Source organism: Trichomycterus rosablanca, chromosome 1, assembly GCF_030014385.1.
Source record: "Trichomycterus rosablanca isolate fTriRos1 chromosome 1, fTriRos1.hap1, whole genome shotgun sequence".
Taxonomy (NCBI): domain Eukaryota; kingdom Metazoa; phylum Chordata; class Actinopteri; order Siluriformes; family Trichomycteridae; genus Trichomycterus; species Trichomycterus rosablanca.
Window position 1 is genome coordinate 20,171,070 of NC_085988.1, and position 19,716 is coordinate 20,190,785.

Sequence of the window (19,716 nt, forward strand, 5' to 3'; positions counted from 1 at the left end):
CTAAAAAATCAGAAGGACCACTGGTCAGGTTAAGCAATTTCATAAAATGATGCAAAATTAGAGACATTGTTGTGACAATGATCCAAAACATATTCACATCCACTAAGAAAACTATTTGATAGAGACAGAATTACACTATTAAGAGGAGAAACCAGGTAATCATTCTCAATACACTATGGATTTGTCCAAAACCACACACCATACTCACTATGCAGGCCTTATTTTTACACACCGTATCTGTCTGAGTTTAATTTATTCTGGATTGCTCAAATCCCACAGATCTAAAGTTCTCAGTCTTCTGCACTTTCATTACCTTTCTGCAGTACTGACAGCTGCTACACGTTCTTCTGTAGGTGTTTTTTTCTTCTTCTACTCAGGAGAACATAAACAAACACCTGTGTTCAGTTTTTGTGTTTACTATTTACCAATAAGTTGATGAAGTTCTTGTATTTGAACATGATCTTTAAGCTTTGTTTCATAAATGATTGTTCATCATGACTTACCCTGAAAAGACATTTAGAAAACGTGTTGTCAAAGAACCAGCTTCTGGTTGAGGTTTCTGGGGGATGCTGAAGTTTCCCCTTCTTTTGCAGCCTTCCAGTGATTTGGAAAAAAAATAGTAGTCATTAATAATGCTTTTGGTGTATAGTTAGCTTTACAATGGTTCACAGTATGCAGTTTATGTAGTATACAGTATATACTGGTATAGAATTAAGTACACACTGTACACTAGTGCACTATTTAGTATATACTGGTGCAGTATGTAGTATGTACTATACAGAATATGAGTATATGAGTATTCTGCACACAGCTAAAGTGTAATTGTTTAAAAGAATTAAATGTCCACTGATTAGTTCTGAGTCTGCTGAGTAACAAATTAGAGGTAAGATTTGCCTTACTGAGTGATAATGGGTGAAAAAACAAAAAGGATATGATTGTTGCATTTTATTCTGATATTATAATGAATGTAATTATGTAACAATCATCAACTGGGTCTAGAAAGATAGATGTTTTACAAGAATAATCCTGCTGTTCTGAAATTATTTTTTTAAATGAAATCATTTCACATTTTCACAAACATTTCACTTCTACACTGATTTGATGTTTATTATCCATACAGTTGTTTTAAGATGTAATATCAGTTTATGATTTTTTTTTTCTTACTTCTTTGTAGTGCTGACAGCCTCCTCGTCATTTTTTATCGGATGCACTTTATTATACTGCTCATGACAACAAACACACACACACACACACACACATTTTGATTAATGCACATAAATGCAGCATCATACTATACTAGTTTTAATTAAATAATTAAATAATACAATTTAATTAAATAATGAAACAAATATTTTTTGTGCCCATCCACACAAATGCTGTCATCTTTTGACAGAATGGGCATAGATTCCCACATACATATTTCAAAGTCTTGTGAGAACCTCCCTCAAAAGAGCGGCTGCTGTTCTAGTTGAACATATCTCATAAAGGTCACTTTTTTTACTAAAATGTCCAACTAGCACATGGTCAGGTGTCCAAATACTTTTGGCCATACAGTATATGTAAAGCACCAGCTTTCTAGAGACCTGGGTTCACACTTTTTTATGTAGTTAATGTCTGTAGGACATTAAATCATGATCATGAAACAAAGTATTCTTTTCATTTTTGAAATGTAATAAACAAAATAGATATTAGTAAGCTATTATATAATAAAACATTAAAAAAGAATGAATAAATCACATTTATTTTTTATCTTACCCGATTAAAAAAAGGTAAAAGAGGCATCTTGTGTTGCAGCGTAAGTTAAAGGTGTTTCTGTGTTAAGCGTGATGCTCTTAATGTGATGTAAATAGAAGAAAAGCTTCTGCTTAACATTCTTATTCACACAGAGCAGGAGAACCGACTGATGACGTCATAATAAGCCAGTGCGCTTGATGGTGCCTCAGCGGCTCTACCTGCTGCGCATGCGCTCTTTGACTGAGCATGTAAACGCGGACCGTTCACTCTGCCGTCTGCGCATGTGTAAACTTTCTCAGCACATGTAAACCGTTTATTTATGTAAATACAGACTGTCACACAAATATCATTAAAACTTCACAACAGAAACTGCTTTACAGAGCTTTTATTATTGTTTTTGGAGATATTTCATGTGCATAAATACTTCTCAAAGCTGGATTTACATTTCATGTTACCTACTGTAACATGACAACACTTTAATGCCAGATTTATACTAGAAGTGTTTTTCTTTGTCAGTAACACAAGTAACTTGCACATCTGTAAAGGTAATATTACTGCTGAGGAGTAGATACGCATTTTGGTGCAACTTACATGCACCGAGATCAGGATCATTTAAAGTTGGATGTTCAACGTTCGCTGTTTGTGTCGCAAAGTTAGGGACCGTCTCAAAAGTGATCACAAAATCCGTGCATTTGCTATTCAACAACTGCATGATCTATCACCAACTGGATTCACAGACGAGCTTCTCCGGTCTCCCAAATATCGCTTTGTCGTGAAAACAAACGCGAGAAGTCACGAAAGGTTTAATGATACCACGTCCAAAAATGCACGTCAACAAGTAGTGAGCGATCAAAGTTTTGTGTACGTAAAAACAAAGAGAAAAAAACAATTAAGTCAAGTCAAGTCAAGTCAACTTTATTTATATAGCGCTTTTTACAATATACATTGTCTCAAAGCAACTTTACAAAATCCAGGACCAACAGATACAAAAAACCCTAATACAAAAGATACAAAATCCACTAATATCTTTGCAATGCAACGTTGGTGTTTTGTAGAGAACAGTCAGGTCAGAAATACTGTAAAACTTGTTTGTGTGTGCCGGTGTATTATGATATAAACTGTATTAAGCCCCTGTACAGCCACACTCCTCCACTGTGTTTCTCCTCATGCTGTATCTTGTGTTCTCATTAGCTGTTCGACATAGCAGTTGTGCAACTCAGATTGAGATATCTGACATGCTAGAAATCTCGATCCGGCGAGCCGCTCGGATCGAGTTGTTGAGTAGTTCACACATAGCAATTGAGAGCCAAGTTTCGATCGCCGAGCAAATGCCGAGTTGCTCCAGAGCCGGCAAATCTAGCGCCGACCAGTCGCCGAGCGAAAATCTGGGCAAAAGTCGTGTAGTGTGAACTAGGCATAATCCAAAGCAAGATATGCTAATTCTTTTTGGATTTTTTCCAATGTGTGTCATTTAGGTGAGCTGTCAAAAAAAAACAACCTCTCATTAATGGTTGTAGAGGTATAAATGACAGCTTAGTCAACGAATTACCAGTTTCAGCTGGTTTTGTTCAGATGTTAACCTCTGTGCTATTTGCTGTTCTCTGCTGGTTGGTGGTTGCATCTCTCACTCTGAACTATTGTCTTAATTTTTGTTACTTAGTTTTTGCTGTTCATTAGGAGAGGATGTGTAGGACAGGGGGGATGATGTAAGTTTTCTGCAGTTGACTTCGGACTGCAGTCCAACAGTGATTAGTCTAGTCCAGTGGTTCTCAAACTTTTTAGACCGAGTACCACCCATTATCAAACCGAAACTTCCAGGTACCACCTATGTTTCTCATCTCAGAACCACATAAGGCTCACATTAATTAGGTGTGTGTGTACTATATATATATATATATAAATATATATATATATATATATATATATATATATATATATATATATATATATACTGTATATATTAGTGATGGGAATTATGGCTTCTTGACGGGAGCTGGATCTTTTGGCTCGGTTCCTTTCAAAGAGCCGTTCAAAAAGTGACTCTTCACGCTACTAGGTAAGACACCCTCGATATTAACATCAAATTTGCATTAAATGTAGGGCTAATTCAAACATCACTTAAATAAGAAAGATTCATTTCAAAAGGCAAAAACACTACAGGGAAGAGGCAGACTGTGGTTGCATTTCATTAAGTTTCAGAAAAATCCTCTCTTGTACAGAGATGTGACTGTGTTTGTTTCTGCTTTAAAACATAAGCACAATGAAATAATCAGATTTAACAGAATTAAACAAGTTTATAGTTTATTTCTCAATTATTTGTAATTTATACTACCAGCTCTCTCTCTCTCTCTCTCTCTCTCTCTCTCTCTGTGTGTGTGTGTGTGTGTGTGTGTGTCGCTCTCCGCAATACTGAAAGTGTTTCGGATTTGAATATCGACAATACACAGCCTTTATTACGATTTACGATTAATTCCTCTTTACTGATGGAAGCTGAATGGGTGGATTACAGCCGATAAGAATTGTGCAGAAATAAAAGATTCGGCTCCTTTCGTTCATTTCAAAGATCCGTTCAATAGAATCGGCATGTGAGTGAGTGGGATGCGTCTGTTTAGCGGAGCAGCCAGGAACGAGATCAGTGAGCTTCAAACGCAGATCTGATCTGATAAAAGCGAGAGATCTACTGATAACTTTACTGATAACTTTACTGATAACTTTACTGATAACTTTACTGATAACTTTACTGATACCGTTTCGGAAATTTCCAGATGGAAACCGCGAACGTGAAGTATAGACGTAATGAAGTACGGTGTCTGCGTAGCCCCGAATGTTTTAAATAACACATTAGTTTGAATACGATTTGTTTTAATTAAACTGATTTTATTAAAACAGAATTATAAGAATGTTATTAGTAATTTACACATTTTGTTATTTTTGTATTTATTATTATTAATTTTTTTTTTCGGTGCATGTAATTACTTTTCCGAGATTATCTGGCAATTATTGGAGATTATTACGCGTACCACAGTTTGAGAACCACTGGTCTAGTCTGTTTAAGTTCATTTCATTTATCACTGTACACAAATACACAAATAGAACAAACAAACACATCTCTAAAGGTGTAAACCACAAGTCTACTATTGGTGTGGCAGACATATGGACATTCTGTGCAACACTACCTCTCAGCTTCTTTTTTAATGTAACATTTTGTTTTCCATAACCTGTATCTCTGATATTAATCTTATTGTATAACATTGTGTACCATTGGTGATAAAATCCAAACTGCGGCAAAATCCAAAGTTAGCCAAAGTCTCAGCCAACTGCAGCAAATCAAAACACTGACTACAATGGAAAGGCATCTGAATAGTGTGCCACAGTCTATACAGGTAAATGGCAGGCAAATGGCCGATTGGCCCTGATAGGTTCAGAGTTCATTCGATTCAGGTAGGTATGTGTTAGCCCATCCGCGAGGTGCTCTGTTGAAGTTGGGACGTTTCACCATCCTGTCCACTGGTGAGCCTGGCATTTTCTGGGACTCCAGCACCTCAAAGCCAATTATGGGGATCACCCTCTTACTTTGCACGGGACCCCCAAATGGCATTGCAGCTCTAGAAAAAGGAGTGATTTCAATTATTAAATCATAAAAACATTCAGACAATGATACTGTGCATTGCTTATCATATTCACTGTTCCAGTCTTGGACCAGAAATTACCTTTAGACATTATTTGACTGAGCTTATACACATTACACTTGCTTTTAGTGTTGCTTTAAATGTTCTGGGGTTGGCTTGAGATCCTTATCAACCATTACCAGCAACCCTTATTAGGAAATAGTTCATTCATTCAAAGCCCACATCAAGTGGTACTGCAGTTTTAGTCCGGAGCAGGGACATTTAATAAGCTTTATGTTCCCAACCATCACTCCAGATGCTTTGAAAAACATGAAACGAGGATCCTTTGGTGCTTCCTTCTATTCTTTTTTTAAACAGAAAGTCCTTGGCCCAGATCTGCCCCATTTTTAGAAGATCAAAATTCCAAATAAAGGTTAGGATACCCTGTAAAACAGGAAGCTCAACACACAATCTGATTGTATCTGGTGGCACTGGTAACTGGTGGTCTATTTAGGGGGATAAACCCTATTAACATCATGCTACCAAGCCAAAACCTTTAGCTGACCCCTGTCATCACTAGCCTCACGCTATCTGCCTTTGGCTTATGAATAAACCATGACCATATACACTAAGTCTCATTTGATGAAATGTATTTTAAGAGTGTCTATGCAATGGTTTCAGATTCTTTAGCCAAATATGGAGGGTGATGAAATTGTACTCATGAGTCTTCTTTATATGAGGTTTGTATTTCCTGGGACAGCTTCTTCCCAAGAACTGTGGCCTCTATTACACCCCACTGACGTATACACAACCCACAGACTGTCATACTGCACATTACGCACACCTTGCATATCTTGCACAGTCACTTGATTGTACTTTACATATTCATATTTTAATGCACTTTAGACATTATTCATCTGGTACATTATGCACTTACTGCACATACTATGCACAGTAGCTCTACACAGTCAATTTACAGTGAAACTTATACAATTCTTACAGATTGAGTGTACTGTTTCTTTTTATGTTCTTTTGTATATATGCATTATATCTTCTTTCCTTAGTCCTTCTCCATCCATGTGTCAGTTGTCATAAATGCCGTTTCTGTGTTTATGGTTTCCAAAAGAGAACCACAATAGAATCCATCGGATGCCATTAGTTTCTGCTTAATTATAGCTATGTGTGTGTGTTGGGGGGTTCAAAGTGGGGTTATGGTAGGCTAAGTTGTAGAGTGGTGCAGCACAAAACATGTGTCCTTCTTGGAGTCAATGGATGTATATTACAAATTTTTACCCAGTGTCCACATAAATGTAGATGATGCAAATGACTTTGCACACCCCTTTCACATTCTATAATGACATTTTTTGTCACAAAATTCTACACAAAATAGCCCACAATGACAAAGTGAAAGCAGGTTTTTTCAAAAAGTAAAATATCATATGTACACAAGTGTGCACACCCTTTGATACGACACCCAAAAGTGAGCTGAGGTGCATTTTGTTTTCACTGATACTGCTTGAGATGTTTCTACAATTTACCTGGAGTCCACCTGTGGTAAATTCAATTGATCTGACATGATTGGGGATCGCCAACACCTGCCTATATAAGGTCCCACAGTTGACAGTGGCATCCAGGCAGCACTCCACAAATCACTCCTTTATGGTAGAGTGGCCAGACGGAAGCCACTCCTTAGTAAAAGGCACATGACAGCCCGCTTGGAGTTTGCCAAAAGGCACCTAGAGGACTCTCAAACCATGAGAAACAAGATTCTTTGGTCTGATGAAACCAAAATTGAACTGTTTGGCCTGAATACCAAGCATCACGTCTGGAGGAAACCAGGCACCGCTCATCACCTGGCTAATGCCATCCCTACAGTGCATAGTGGTGGCAGCATCATGATGTAGGGATGTTTTTCAGCAGCGGGACCGGGGTGACTAATCCTGATAGAGAGAAAGATGAATGCAGCTAAGTACACCGAGATCCTTGAAGAAAACCTGCTCCAGAACGCTCTGGACCTCAGACTGGGGTGAAGGTTTACCTTCCAACATGATAACGACCCGAAGCACACAAAGGTGCATCAACCAAGTATTAGGCAATAAGGGTGTGTACAGATATGTAACCCCTAAATAAACCATTTTTGTCAGTAAAATTAAACTGCATATTTTATAAACCCTGTTTTCACTTCGTAATTATTGCCGATTGTGTGTAGATGTTTAAGGCAAAAAAAAAAGAACTCAATCTATTATAGAATGAGTCGGTAACGTAATAAAACGTGGAGAAGGTGAGAGGGGTGTGCAGACTTTCTGACTTGACTGTATACCTCTATGTAAGGGTGAGCACAAACCCACTGTTTTAATGAGGCAACTGTGAGAAAGCTTGGACTACTGTAAATATTCCAATTATGCCACAGATTACCTGCCACTCTGGATAAGTACATACACATTGAATTCACATCTGAAGATTGAGGGTCCTTCGTGATCAGAGAGTGACTTCAATCAAAAAGCAAAACACCATGACATTTACCGTACAGTCTTGTTTTTAATATATTCGTTGTTAAATTACATTTAATAATATGGAATGCCACAGCGTGGTGAAATAGCTGTTGCTATGAAAACAATCATTGTTAGGACAAAGCACATTAGTTAAGTGGCTTAGTGTGGTAGGTCACTTACCTGTTGAAGCATCTGTAGTTAACAGGCTGAAATTTCTCTGGTTGAGGGAGCTGTGGATTAAAGGAAGTCAGAAGATCCTCGTTGTTCCCCAATGCCTCTCTCCATGGTGAGCAGTAGGATCTGGGAATTACTGTGCTATTGAACTTTTCACGAGGAATTTCTTTTAGAGGGCCAGAGTAACCTGCAGGTTTAAGAAAAAGCAATTTATGTTAGGTATATTTACCAGATACACACCTAGAATTAAAATCAGTTTATTTATTACATTACATTTACATTTACCAGACACTTTAATCCAAAGCAGGTTACAATTGTGACCAATGCTATACAAGCAATTGAGGGTTATGGGCCTTGATTTTGGGACCCAACACTGGTAATCTAGCATTAGTGGGGCTTGAACTGGCAACCATCCATTTGCTCCAGTACCTTAACCACTGAGCTACCACTGCCAATTAACATTTTATAATACTTGAAGTAATAATTGAAGACCCCATCCACATAGTCCGGCATCCCACCCTGCAGGCACTGCCAATTATGTCCGCTAGATGGCGCCCAGCCGACCAGTTGCAACGCCGAGTTTCAAACCCATTCTTGCTTGATACAAGACTTCGACTGTGATCACTTTTGTCTGGTTCTCCTCTTCATGCACCAAACAGGTCATTCAATCAACATGGACTTCTTGAGAAAAGATGCTGTTCCGATGGCAGCAGGTGTCTCTGTCGAAATTCAATATACACCACTGCGTCAGCGGCACCTTCACACATATGCAAGTCCCCCATACCAAACAGAAGACAGGATGTTCTGGAGAAACACTATCAACATGGGGTCCGAACTGATGAATAATCATGTTGAAAGACCTACATTATTTGTAATCTTGAGAACATTTTTTCCCACAAAGTATGGCACACAGTGGTGAGCCACGACCCGCCACCAACCAGGCTCTAATTCATAGAAGTCCTGATTCTAGTGTTCCTTGGATTACATACACTGATCAGCCATAACATTAAAACCACCTCCTTGTTTCTACACTCACTGTCTTTTTTTATCGGCTCCACTTACCATATAGAAGCACTTTGTAGTTTGTTAGCCCTCTTTATGCTGTTCTTCAATGGTTAGGACTCTCCCAGGACCACTACAGAGCAGGTATTATTTGGGTGGTGGATCATTCTCAGCACTGCAGTGACACTGACATGGTGGTGGTGTGTTAGTGTGTGTTGTGCTGGTATGAGTGGATAAGACAATAATTATAGAACTTCAAAGTGCTTCTATATGGTAAGTGGAGATGATAAAATGGACAGTGAGTGTAGAAACAAGGAGGTGATTTTAATGTTATGGCTGATCAATGTACGTATGTACTTAAAGATTTGGTTTGCAGCGAGAAGACTGAAGAATCGCGAGCATTTTTCCCACAGTGAAGCGAGTTTGCATGACAGAATGTAGTGAAATTTTATTCAGGACATGCAATTTCAATTCTTGACCAGCAGATGGTACAAGACATTTACAATTGTACTTGATTGCTCTGGGACGTGTTCACAAGCGCAATGATCTCGTTCTTAATGAGAACGGTGAAAAACGGTACACACGTTTATAATTTAAAAACGTTACCAGGTACTGTGATTTGATGGATGGATGGATAGATAGAATAATATTTTTTTATTTTTTATTACTACTTAAAATGTCTAAAATTAGACATGAGATTGCACCACATCAGCTGCAATGATTATACCATCGTTAGAGGACATTGGAGTTTTAATGTATTTAAACGTCAGACATTATTTTTGTTTGCTCTTGATTGTTGAAGTGAGTGTTATCACTATGGTGAGATCTAAAGAGCTCTCTGAGGCCTTTAGAAAGAAGGTTGTAGATGCATATGAGTCTGGGAAGAGATTTAAAACGATCTCAAAACAATTAGAAATCATCACTGTCCGGAAAATCATTTACAACTGGAGAACATTTAAAACAACTGCTAACATGGTCAGGTCAGTCCATCTTAGCAAGTTCAGCCCAAGAGCAGACCTACAATGCTACAGCTCTTGCCACAGCTGATAGCAAGGTACATGCATCTACCATCAAAAAGAGACTGCACAAGTTTGATTTTCATGGGAGGTGAGCAAGGAGGAAACCCTTGCTGTCAAAAAAAAAAAAACATCAGGGCAGGACTAAAATTTACCAGAGAACACCTAGACAAAGACCAGGACTTCTGGAACAATGTGCTTTGGACAGATGAATCCAAAGTTGAATTATTTGGGCACAGCAACAGAACACATGTCTGGCGCAAACCAAACACAGCATTTGAGCACAAGAACCTCATACCAACTGTGACACATGGAGGTGAAAATTTCATGGTTTGGGGCTGCTTTGCAGCAGCAGGGCCTGGCAAGCTCTCCATTAGCTCTTCACCACTTCTCTCTTTGCCTTACTCTGCATATCCTTGTACTCCTTTTTACTTTCTTTATCTTTTTAAAGCATTTCACTGCCAGTTTTACTGTGTATGACCATGTATGCGACAAATAAACCTTGATTTGATTTGATTTGATTTTGATTATAGAATCCACCATGAATTCTTCAGAGGGTGCTTGAGAAAAATGTAAGAACATCTGTCCAAAAAGTGAAGCTGAAGCGGATTTGGACCATGCAGCATGACAACGACCCAAATCATTCCAGTAAATCCACCAAGGAATGGCTCAAAAGAAAGAAATGGAGAGTTCTGGAATGGCCAAGGTAAAGCCTGAATCTTAATCATATTGAGATGCTGTGGGGTGATTTGAAACGGGCTGTGCATGCAAGAAACCCCTCAAATCTCACACAGCTGAAGAAATTCTGCATGGAGGTTATTTCAGCAAAAGGGGGAAATACCAGCTATTAGGGCATAGTGTGTCCTAACTTTTCCTCACAATAAATTACCATTTTTGTTCATTACATTTTACAACTTGTGTTTAAAAGTAATTTTTTCAGTTTTATTTGTTTAGTTATATAAACTCCATCTCTCAGTACTGTTCAAATGAAGCTCAAATGTCCATATGTTTAAATATGTTTAAAAAGACAAAGGTTTTCATGGGGTGTCCTAACTTTTTCACATGACTGTATATACAATATATTGCAACATTTTGGTTTCTTAAACAAAAGTAACTGGGGCCTCAGGTTGCTCCTAGTAAACATGATATGGCATTAGGTGCTTCTCTAGAGGATCAGCTGGGCTTTGCATGCATACTGCACTGGCTTAGCTTATGGGTTGAGAATGAGGTCATAGATCCCCTGGTGGGAGCACATATAGTTTAGCACACAGAAAGAGGAGATGATGGTTTATTTAAGGAGTGAGAAGGAGAACATTAATTAGTTTTGACAGTGTCAGTCAATGAGGTAATTATTTATGCTCATATTACAACTATGCACTGGAGTGTAAACTAATATAATGACTTGATAAGCATCTTCCTTTTCATTTAGATTTGCAACATTTTGCAAGTGCTCCTATCCAAATGGACTTGAAAAGGTGCTTATATGTAAGCTATATACTTATATATGAAATATGCTTAAATATTAACATAGTACATCACTATATATTTGAGCACATTATACTGACTGTGAATTGATGACTATGTCACAGCTTGAACAGGGAACCCAACACTGTATTCTGCACAGGCCTAATGTGATGTTGCACAAATTAGAATTAAATAAGACATCAACTTCAAAGTGTGTTACATCAGAAGAAGCATAATGGTTCTGATTTTTAAGAATAAGGGTGATGTGCAGAGCTGCAGAAACTACATCAAATTGATAAGACACAGTATGAAGGTCTGGTAAGGAGTAGTGGAAGCTAGGTTGAGAAAAGAGGTGAGAATTTGTGAGCAGCAATATGGTTTCATGCCAGCAAAGCGCACCAATGTGATGTCTGCTTTGGGAATGTTGATGAAAAATTATAGGGAAGGCTAGAAAAAGTTGCATTGTGTGTTTGTGGATTTAAAGACAGATTATGGCAGGGTGATAGTAGATTTCGTTTTAGATTTTTCCCCCAATTTTCTCCCCTAATCTAGTCGTATCCAATTACCCTGATTGCGTTACGCTTCACCTCTACTGTTACAACCCTCCACTGCTGACTGAGGAGCTTTGCAACTGACACACACCCCCTCCGACACTTGCGCAGTACTGATTGCCTCTTTTCACCTGCACGAGGCAAGTTTATATGTGGACCAGCCTTGTGCACAGAGAGTCACACCCTGATCAGCATTATTCCTCAACTCTGCTCAGGCACCATCAATCAGCCAGCAGAGGTCGTAATTGCACCAGTTATGAGGAACTGAGTTATGAGTACCCACCCTGTGAACAACAGCCAATCGTTGTTCATGTGGCCGGCCATCCCAGCCGGATGGTAGAGCTGAGATTCTAAACGATGTATTCTAAATCCCAGCTCTGGTGTGCTAGCGTGTTTTACCGCTGCGCCACCTGAGCGGCTTCGTTTTAGATTTTTAAACTTTTTTTAACAATATATAGCATTCCTGTCTTAATTTACCCCATCCCAACTTTTTATGGAATAAAGAATATCAAATTCGTACTTTTATTTACAAAAATAGTTAAAGATGATCAAGTAAAAATGTAATATATTTTTGTGCTGTTTTTAATTTTTTTTGTAATGTTTTTGTAAAATATTATGTGGTTTGAGCTGCATTGAGGAGAAAATGAATGAAATGCAATGCTGATCCAAACCAAACCAACCCAAAGCATCAATGGGACAACCTAATCTTTCAGTAGCTAGAGATATGAAAAACATTAAAGTAATACTTTACCCAAAATTGCTGATGATAAGTGAAGGCTAGTAGAGGACAGGCAACATAATATAAAAGCCTGCTATCCATCATAAATCATTCTTGATTACTGCTTTTTGGTAAAGTATTTCTTTAAAGCAGATCCATTGCTCTACCTGGAGCAAGGACACTAGGGCTGCCTTTCTTGGCCACAGTTTTCTTCAGAGTGGTAACCAGACTGTGTTTACCAGCAATAGGGTGCGCCATGTTCTCCTTCCCTCCATAAGCTTGTGACGCTGACTGTGCCTGGTTCTGGCTTTGCTTCTGATCTAGGCCATCCTAAAAACGAACAAGACAAGCAACAGTTTAACTATAACTTCTATAGAAATGGCTAAATTTACCCAAGCAAGCTACCACATACCAAGTGGAAAAACACTGCTGTTATTGAACACACTTCATTGTGAGGTGTGGGGTAACAGATAAGTTCATGTTAAAACTAGGGCTGTCACGCAATTAAATTTTTTAATCGTGATTAATCGCGATTAAATAACCCAATAAATCGCAATTAATCGCTAACTAATAACTAAGCACAGTTTGAACAGTTATGCACGTTTTTATTGCAAGAACGTGTTTACCAATAAAAAAAAAATCATAAAATTATGATCAAATTATTAAATCTAAATTATTTTTTTAGAAGGCAGTGAGGTGAGTGGTTGAGTTCATTTACGTGGCACAAACATAGCCCAATTAAATTTGTTATTAATAATTTTTTTTTTAAATAATTTTTTTAATCGCGATTACAATTTTAACGCGTTAAACCCCCTAGTTAAAACATGAAATGATGCTATAAATCAGACAATTAATTCCAAGATTCTGATACTGTATCACTGATATGGTGCATTTAAAGGCTGAATTTATATATATATAATTATATATATATATAATTTATGCATTTTCTCCCCTTTTTCTCCCTTTTAGAGCATCCAATTGCTCAATTGCATCATGCTTCCTCTCCACCAATGCCGATCCCTGCTCTGATTGAGAAAAACGAAACTAACCCACGCCCCCTCCGACACGTGGGCAGCATGCCGTATGCATCTTATCACCTACACTTTGACGAGTGCAGTGCAGCTCAGCACTGTGTACAGAGAGACACAACCTGATGGCACTCTTTTCTCACCTCTGTGCAGGCGCCATCAATCAGCCAGCAGAATAATTGCATTAGTTATGAGAGAGAGACCCTATCCGGCTTAATCCCACCCATATCTGAACAACAGGCCAATTGTTGTTCATGTGGCTGCTCAGTCTAGCCGGCAGGCAGAGCTTCGATACGATGTATTCGAGATCCCAGCTCTGGTTCCAGCGTGTGTTTTTACCGCTGCGCCTCCTGAACGGCCAAGGCTGAACTTTTTTAAGATGCAGCAAAGCATTTGTTTTCAGGATTTGGAACAAGGCATTGAAGCTAAGTGTGCCTACATAGATCATAATGGGTGCATCAGCTGTGTTCTCCACTGTAAACATTTCCGCTCTTTTCTGCCTCTCCTGGAACATTCTGGAGCCTCTGTTTGATGTCAAGTTCAGCTCCTCGATCATCACATCCTTTGGTACACTAACCTTCTTCCCTAGATTTAGGCCCTCTGTAATACACACAACAAATAAAAAATGGATTAATAATTTTCTTAAAGTTACTGGCCTCCCGAACCTTCTCACCCTTCCTGATGACTACAAAAGAACTTGAAATGGTGACTGTGCTCCATGTACTTCTGTTAGCCCAATGCTGCTTAGATATGTAAACATTAATCCAGGTTAATTGGATTTGACTCGATTGGAAGAAATAGGAAGAAAATGCATAAATAAATTGATAAAAAAACAAGAATTTTGAACCTTTATTTAACTGATGAAAGGCCAATTTGAACTATGTTTCTCTTTTTAAGTTAATTGCATTTTGTAAACAAATGTAGAATTTGATGGCACTTTATGAAGCCTCTATTTTAATTAATTACACATTGTGATTGCTTGATAACTGAGGATACTAAGACTTTAGTTGCTCAACAGTCTGTTCTTACATATGTTTGTTTCTCCTCGTCATGGCATGTAATACATTTTCAGTAGGAGACAGATCTGGACTGCAGACAGTCCAGTCAAGTACATACACTCTGTGTCGTCTGGCATTGTCTTCCTAAAATTACCAAGGACCTCCCAAAAGAAATGTTGCCTTGATGCCAGCATGTGTCTCTCTAAAATCCTAATATATCTCCCTGCATCAGTGGAACCTTTACACATGTGCAAGTCACCTATGCACACCCATGGGCACAGATGCACCCTTATTCAATAAAAAAAATTAAAAAGTGGACTCTGACCATGGTATGTTTCCCTTGTCTTTCGGTCCATCTGAGATGAGCAGAAACCTAGAGAACTTAACGTCATTCCCACTTATTGTTTGATGCAGGTCTTTCTCATTGTGTAACTGAGTTTCAGGTTGCATTTCTTATGCAGTAACAGACTATGTTAAGTGACACAGATTTCCAAAGTACTCCCGACCACATGTTGCTATATTTATCACATTAGCATGGTGGATTCTCATGCAATCTGATGACTCAAATGTCATTCTCACATGTAACAGTGGTTTCCGGCTGTCTTGTACACAGACTTAGATTTCTGTCTTGTACACAGACTTAGACTCTTAGATTTTACAGAATGTATAGCACCATGCAATACTTGTGACATAAATGGAAATATCCCAGACTGTTAGTTTATGCTAAAAGCTACTTAGTGTAAATAGTCAAATCTAGCTAAAACACAAGTCTTTCATATATTAGTTGCTGAAACACAGGTCACAGTCAAGCCGGATTAGCGGCACTACTTTGAAGCCCCAGCTCAGTTTGTTGCCTCTTACCAGGACTATTAAAAACAGGTATTGCTGTCTATATCTTACTTGACTCTGGACAGTGTCAGAATAATGTGTAATTAATAGAAGTTTCTGATGGTTCTTGGATTGTTGGATGGTTCTCTGATGGTTCTTGGATGGTTCTTGGATTGCTTAAATATTTGGTCTGTAGTGAGGAGACCTTTATTGCTGTTATGTTGCATGGGTAAACGGAATATAAATAGGTTTTGAGGAAAGAAACATTAAGGAGTGGAAAATGGCTTCACAATGGTGTTTCCAGTTTCTTGAGGACTCACTTCAGGCAAAGTGCATGGATACACGTTCCACTCTGGAGTCAGATTTAGCTGACCTAAAGGTGCTGTACAGCATTGAAATTACACACAGCTGAGGTCACTGGAAACTAATGCAAACAAACACACAAATGTAATAAGTGTTTCCTTGGCAGTGCTAGAATAGCGGCAGCTCCGTCTTAGTTTACAGGGTGTCGTGGTACTGGGGGTCTGCCGCTCACACGTTTACAAGTATGCTTTTGATCTTGGGTCTGCCACTGTCAATCAAAGAAAGCACTGCTACTGGCTCTTGAATATAGGAGGCCTTGGACAGGAGTTTACTCTACAGGCTTCCCCACTTTAATAGTTTTATTATTCATTATACATTTACTTGTAATCTTGCTTCTTTGGAATAAGGTTTTATTATACTGCATAGTTCCAAAAAGTAATGAAATAAACAGATACAGTTCTGTTTAAATTCAATTTGTGAGTTTTATGTTTACAATGTTTTTTTCTGTATTTAATCTAATCATAGCTTGCTTTTTCATAATTCATTTTTAACAACCATTCCATTCCAATCAAGTCAAGTCAAATTTATTTGTATAGTGCTTTTTACAATGGACATTGTCTTAAAGCAACTTTACAGAATCCAGGACCAACAGACCAAAAACCCCTGTTGAGTAAGCCTAGGGCGACGGTGGCAAGAAAAAACTCCCTTAAAATTACAGGAAGAAACCTTGAGAGGAACCAGACTCAGCAGGGACCTCCATCCTTCTTTGGTGGCCTGGATAATTTAAAATAAATAGGATTTACACAAATCATACATACACAAAATTAAATTGAACTAAGTTATAACTAGCAAAAAAAAAAAAATCAGTGTTATAGTGGGTCTGGAGCTAGTCATGCTGGGCCATTCTGGGAACATTTTGCAAATTTGACTTTGTGACAGCACTGGAAACCAGTACCCACAGACCTTTGTAATCCTGTCCCTGTTCAACTCATAATTGATGTCTAATTTGACAATTAAATTGATTCTGACTCCTGACAACCATATTGATAGTGTTTCCCCAGAATATCCTGTCTTCTGTTTCTTAATGCCTCGTTTATTGTTCTTCTAATTTGTTTGTTTGTTAATTAGGATTAGCATGTTTTACACTTTTGGTTGCATTCATGACGGTAGTTAGATACACAAGGTTAATCAGTTCACAAATTTATATCGAACACAATCATGGACAATTTAGTATCTTCAATTTACTTCACTTGCATGTTTTTGGACTGTGGGAGAAAACCAGAGCACCTGGAGAAAACCCATGCAAGCACAGGGAGAACATGCAAACTCCACACAGAAAGGACCCAGACCGCCCCACCTGGGCATCGAACCCTGGACCTTCTTCTGTAAGGAGACAGTGCTGCCCACTTAGCCACCATGCTGCCCTATTGATCTTATGATTATTTTTGTATTATTTTTCTTTTATCTTTGCCAGAACGCAATACCACACTATTTCCTATAGTTTTGGAATAGGATATCCAACAGACTTATGATTAGCTGTAATTTCTGGCCATATAGAGTATGCATTATAATGTTTATTTTTTAAAATGCATTTTCATACCCGATTGCATCCAAGGAAAGCATGTCGCTGTATACACCTTCCAACACGTGCACAGCCCTTCTCTTCTCGCCCCTGCATTCTGCACAGGTAGTCCGGCCCCCACCCTGCAGATACGGTGGCCAGTTAGTATCTGCTGCAGGCACTGCCAATTATGCCCGCCAGATGGCGACCAGCCGACCGGTGGCAACGCCGAGTTACAAACCGAGGAGTTCAGAATCTCGGTGCTGGTGTGCTCGCGGAAGCTCCCGCTGTGCCACCTGGGCGCCTATTATAATGGTTTTATGTTCTGTGTATTATGATGTTGGCAAGGTAAACATTTATTATATCATTTTTGTGTTATGTTTTCATTTAAATACTGTACAGGCCAAAGCATATTTTATTATCATTATATACTGTCCCAACTTTTCTGAAGTTAAGATTTGTATTTTACAGTTTAAGTCAAAAGTTTAAATACACTCCTAAAGCACATGTTTGTATGACATGGTAAGTTTATTGTGGGTTTCTTAAAAATAGGAATATCTTCTTGGTGATTATGATTAATTACAGCTGGTGATTTCTGTTTCCGTATAAATATAGATACTGTGCCTGCACCCATTAAAATGTAAATGGAACAGAAGCTTATTGCCAAGTTTAGGAGAATAAGTGAGTGTAATCTCGAAAAACCTAGTCTGCCACGGATTAGAAGCTGCTAAAACAATTGTTTTCAATCAAGCAAGATTTACATTAGCATGGGCTTGGCATGGCATGCAAGAAAGAAGCATGTTTATATTATATGGGTTCAGTCAAATTAACCTTATTTGTATAGGTACATAGAAGTCAACAGCTATGGTCACTTGTAATTACTATTGAGTTTATAGTTCAAGTTGCTGTATGTATATTTTTGACCCAGCTTATTTTTCAGAAAACACATAGTTTTTCATACAAAACACAAATGAACCCAAATTCAAAATCCTTTTTGTACAAACTTTAATCATACTTTAATGATTTAGTCCAAGAAAACACAGTTGCAAAATTCACTAAAATTGCCATGACATTCGACCATATACAGTGTTGTCACTCTGGCCTAAATGTTGATCCAGAGACCACTAAAGTATGCTTTGGTCCAGGACCAAGAGGCTGTAATGTTATCCCTGTTACTTATAATTTTTTGTTTCCATAATTTTTGACCTAGTATTCGATTGTCCTTTGTGTGTGTATAAGTCTCACCTCCTCTAGCTTCTCTACTGAGGGCCCTTGCCTGCTGCTGCCACTGTTTGGTAAGACTGTCTTGTGGGGTCTGCATCCTTTCCCTTTCTCACACACACACACATACACTCACACCTACACAGACGCACAATAAAAACATACAACACAATGCACACAACACCATAAATCATTGTTCTTGCAATTCACTGTAGACATTTTAAAGACGTTTGTGCTGATATTAAATATTAAAAAGAAAAGAATTAGTATCAAACAAGCAAATGTTTCAAAATAAGCAAGCTAATTTTTGTCTTTAAATTAAACAGTGTTGTAATTGTATACAGTCATTTTCGTGTTTGAATCACTGTGGTGCTATCAGATAGATAGATAGACAGATAGATAGACAGATAGACAGACAGACAGACAGATTCAAACCCAACAACATATATACGTCCCTGTTACTGCCAGCTCTTACAATACTCACAACACATTAAAAAATAATTGCAATTTTAACACTTATAATGCTTTTCCCCCACTCATCACATGCACATACAATATCTCCTCACAGTATCTTCAGCTTACCTGTGTATAATAGCAGGGTATAAATAAGGAATACTGGACACTGAGATGCTGCTCGAGGTCTGTTTGTATCTTTGACTTGGGGGAAATTAAGGCTGCTCGTATAAACTCAGTCTGGCCGATCCTTATGCTTACATCACTACAGTAATTTTAGCCAAGCAAGTGAGTGAGATAGGGCTATATGGGGTGAGGATTTACACCCCGACCCACCCAGTATCCAGCATGATAAAAACTTGATCCCTCTGTGTGGGATATATACCAATTAGAGTGTGTGTGGTTTGTGTGTGGTGTTGTGTTTGTTTGCTAAACTACACTGGGGTGATTTACAGGGTGTGCCTATGAATCCTGGGGTTCGGTGCCAGTTCTAGAACATTTAGTGATCTACTCCTAGAACATTAAGTCATTTTATTTTCAGCCCCTTATTGATTTTGCCTTTTTA

General features: G+C 38.3%; 1 protein-coding gene across 1 annotated transcript; it reads right to left on the reverse strand.

The window, feature by feature from the left end:
- Positions 1-4,592: 4,592 nt before the first annotated feature.
- On the reverse strand, positions 4,593-19,350 carry myoz3a (myozenin 3a). Its single transcript, XM_063000713.1, has 6 exons — positions 19,281-19,350; positions 18,723-18,836; positions 14,227-14,387; positions 12,999-13,089; positions 8,015-8,195; positions 4,593-5,339 (listed from the first exon to the last, which is right to left on the reverse strand). Exons 2-6 carry the CDS (start codon positions 18,796-18,798, stop codon positions 5,156-5,158), a joined length of 693 nt encoding a protein of 230 aa, XP_062856783.1. The 5' UTR covers positions 18,799-18,836; positions 19,281-19,350; the 3' UTR covers positions 4,593-5,155.
- Positions 19,351-19,716: the final 366 nt, after the last annotated feature.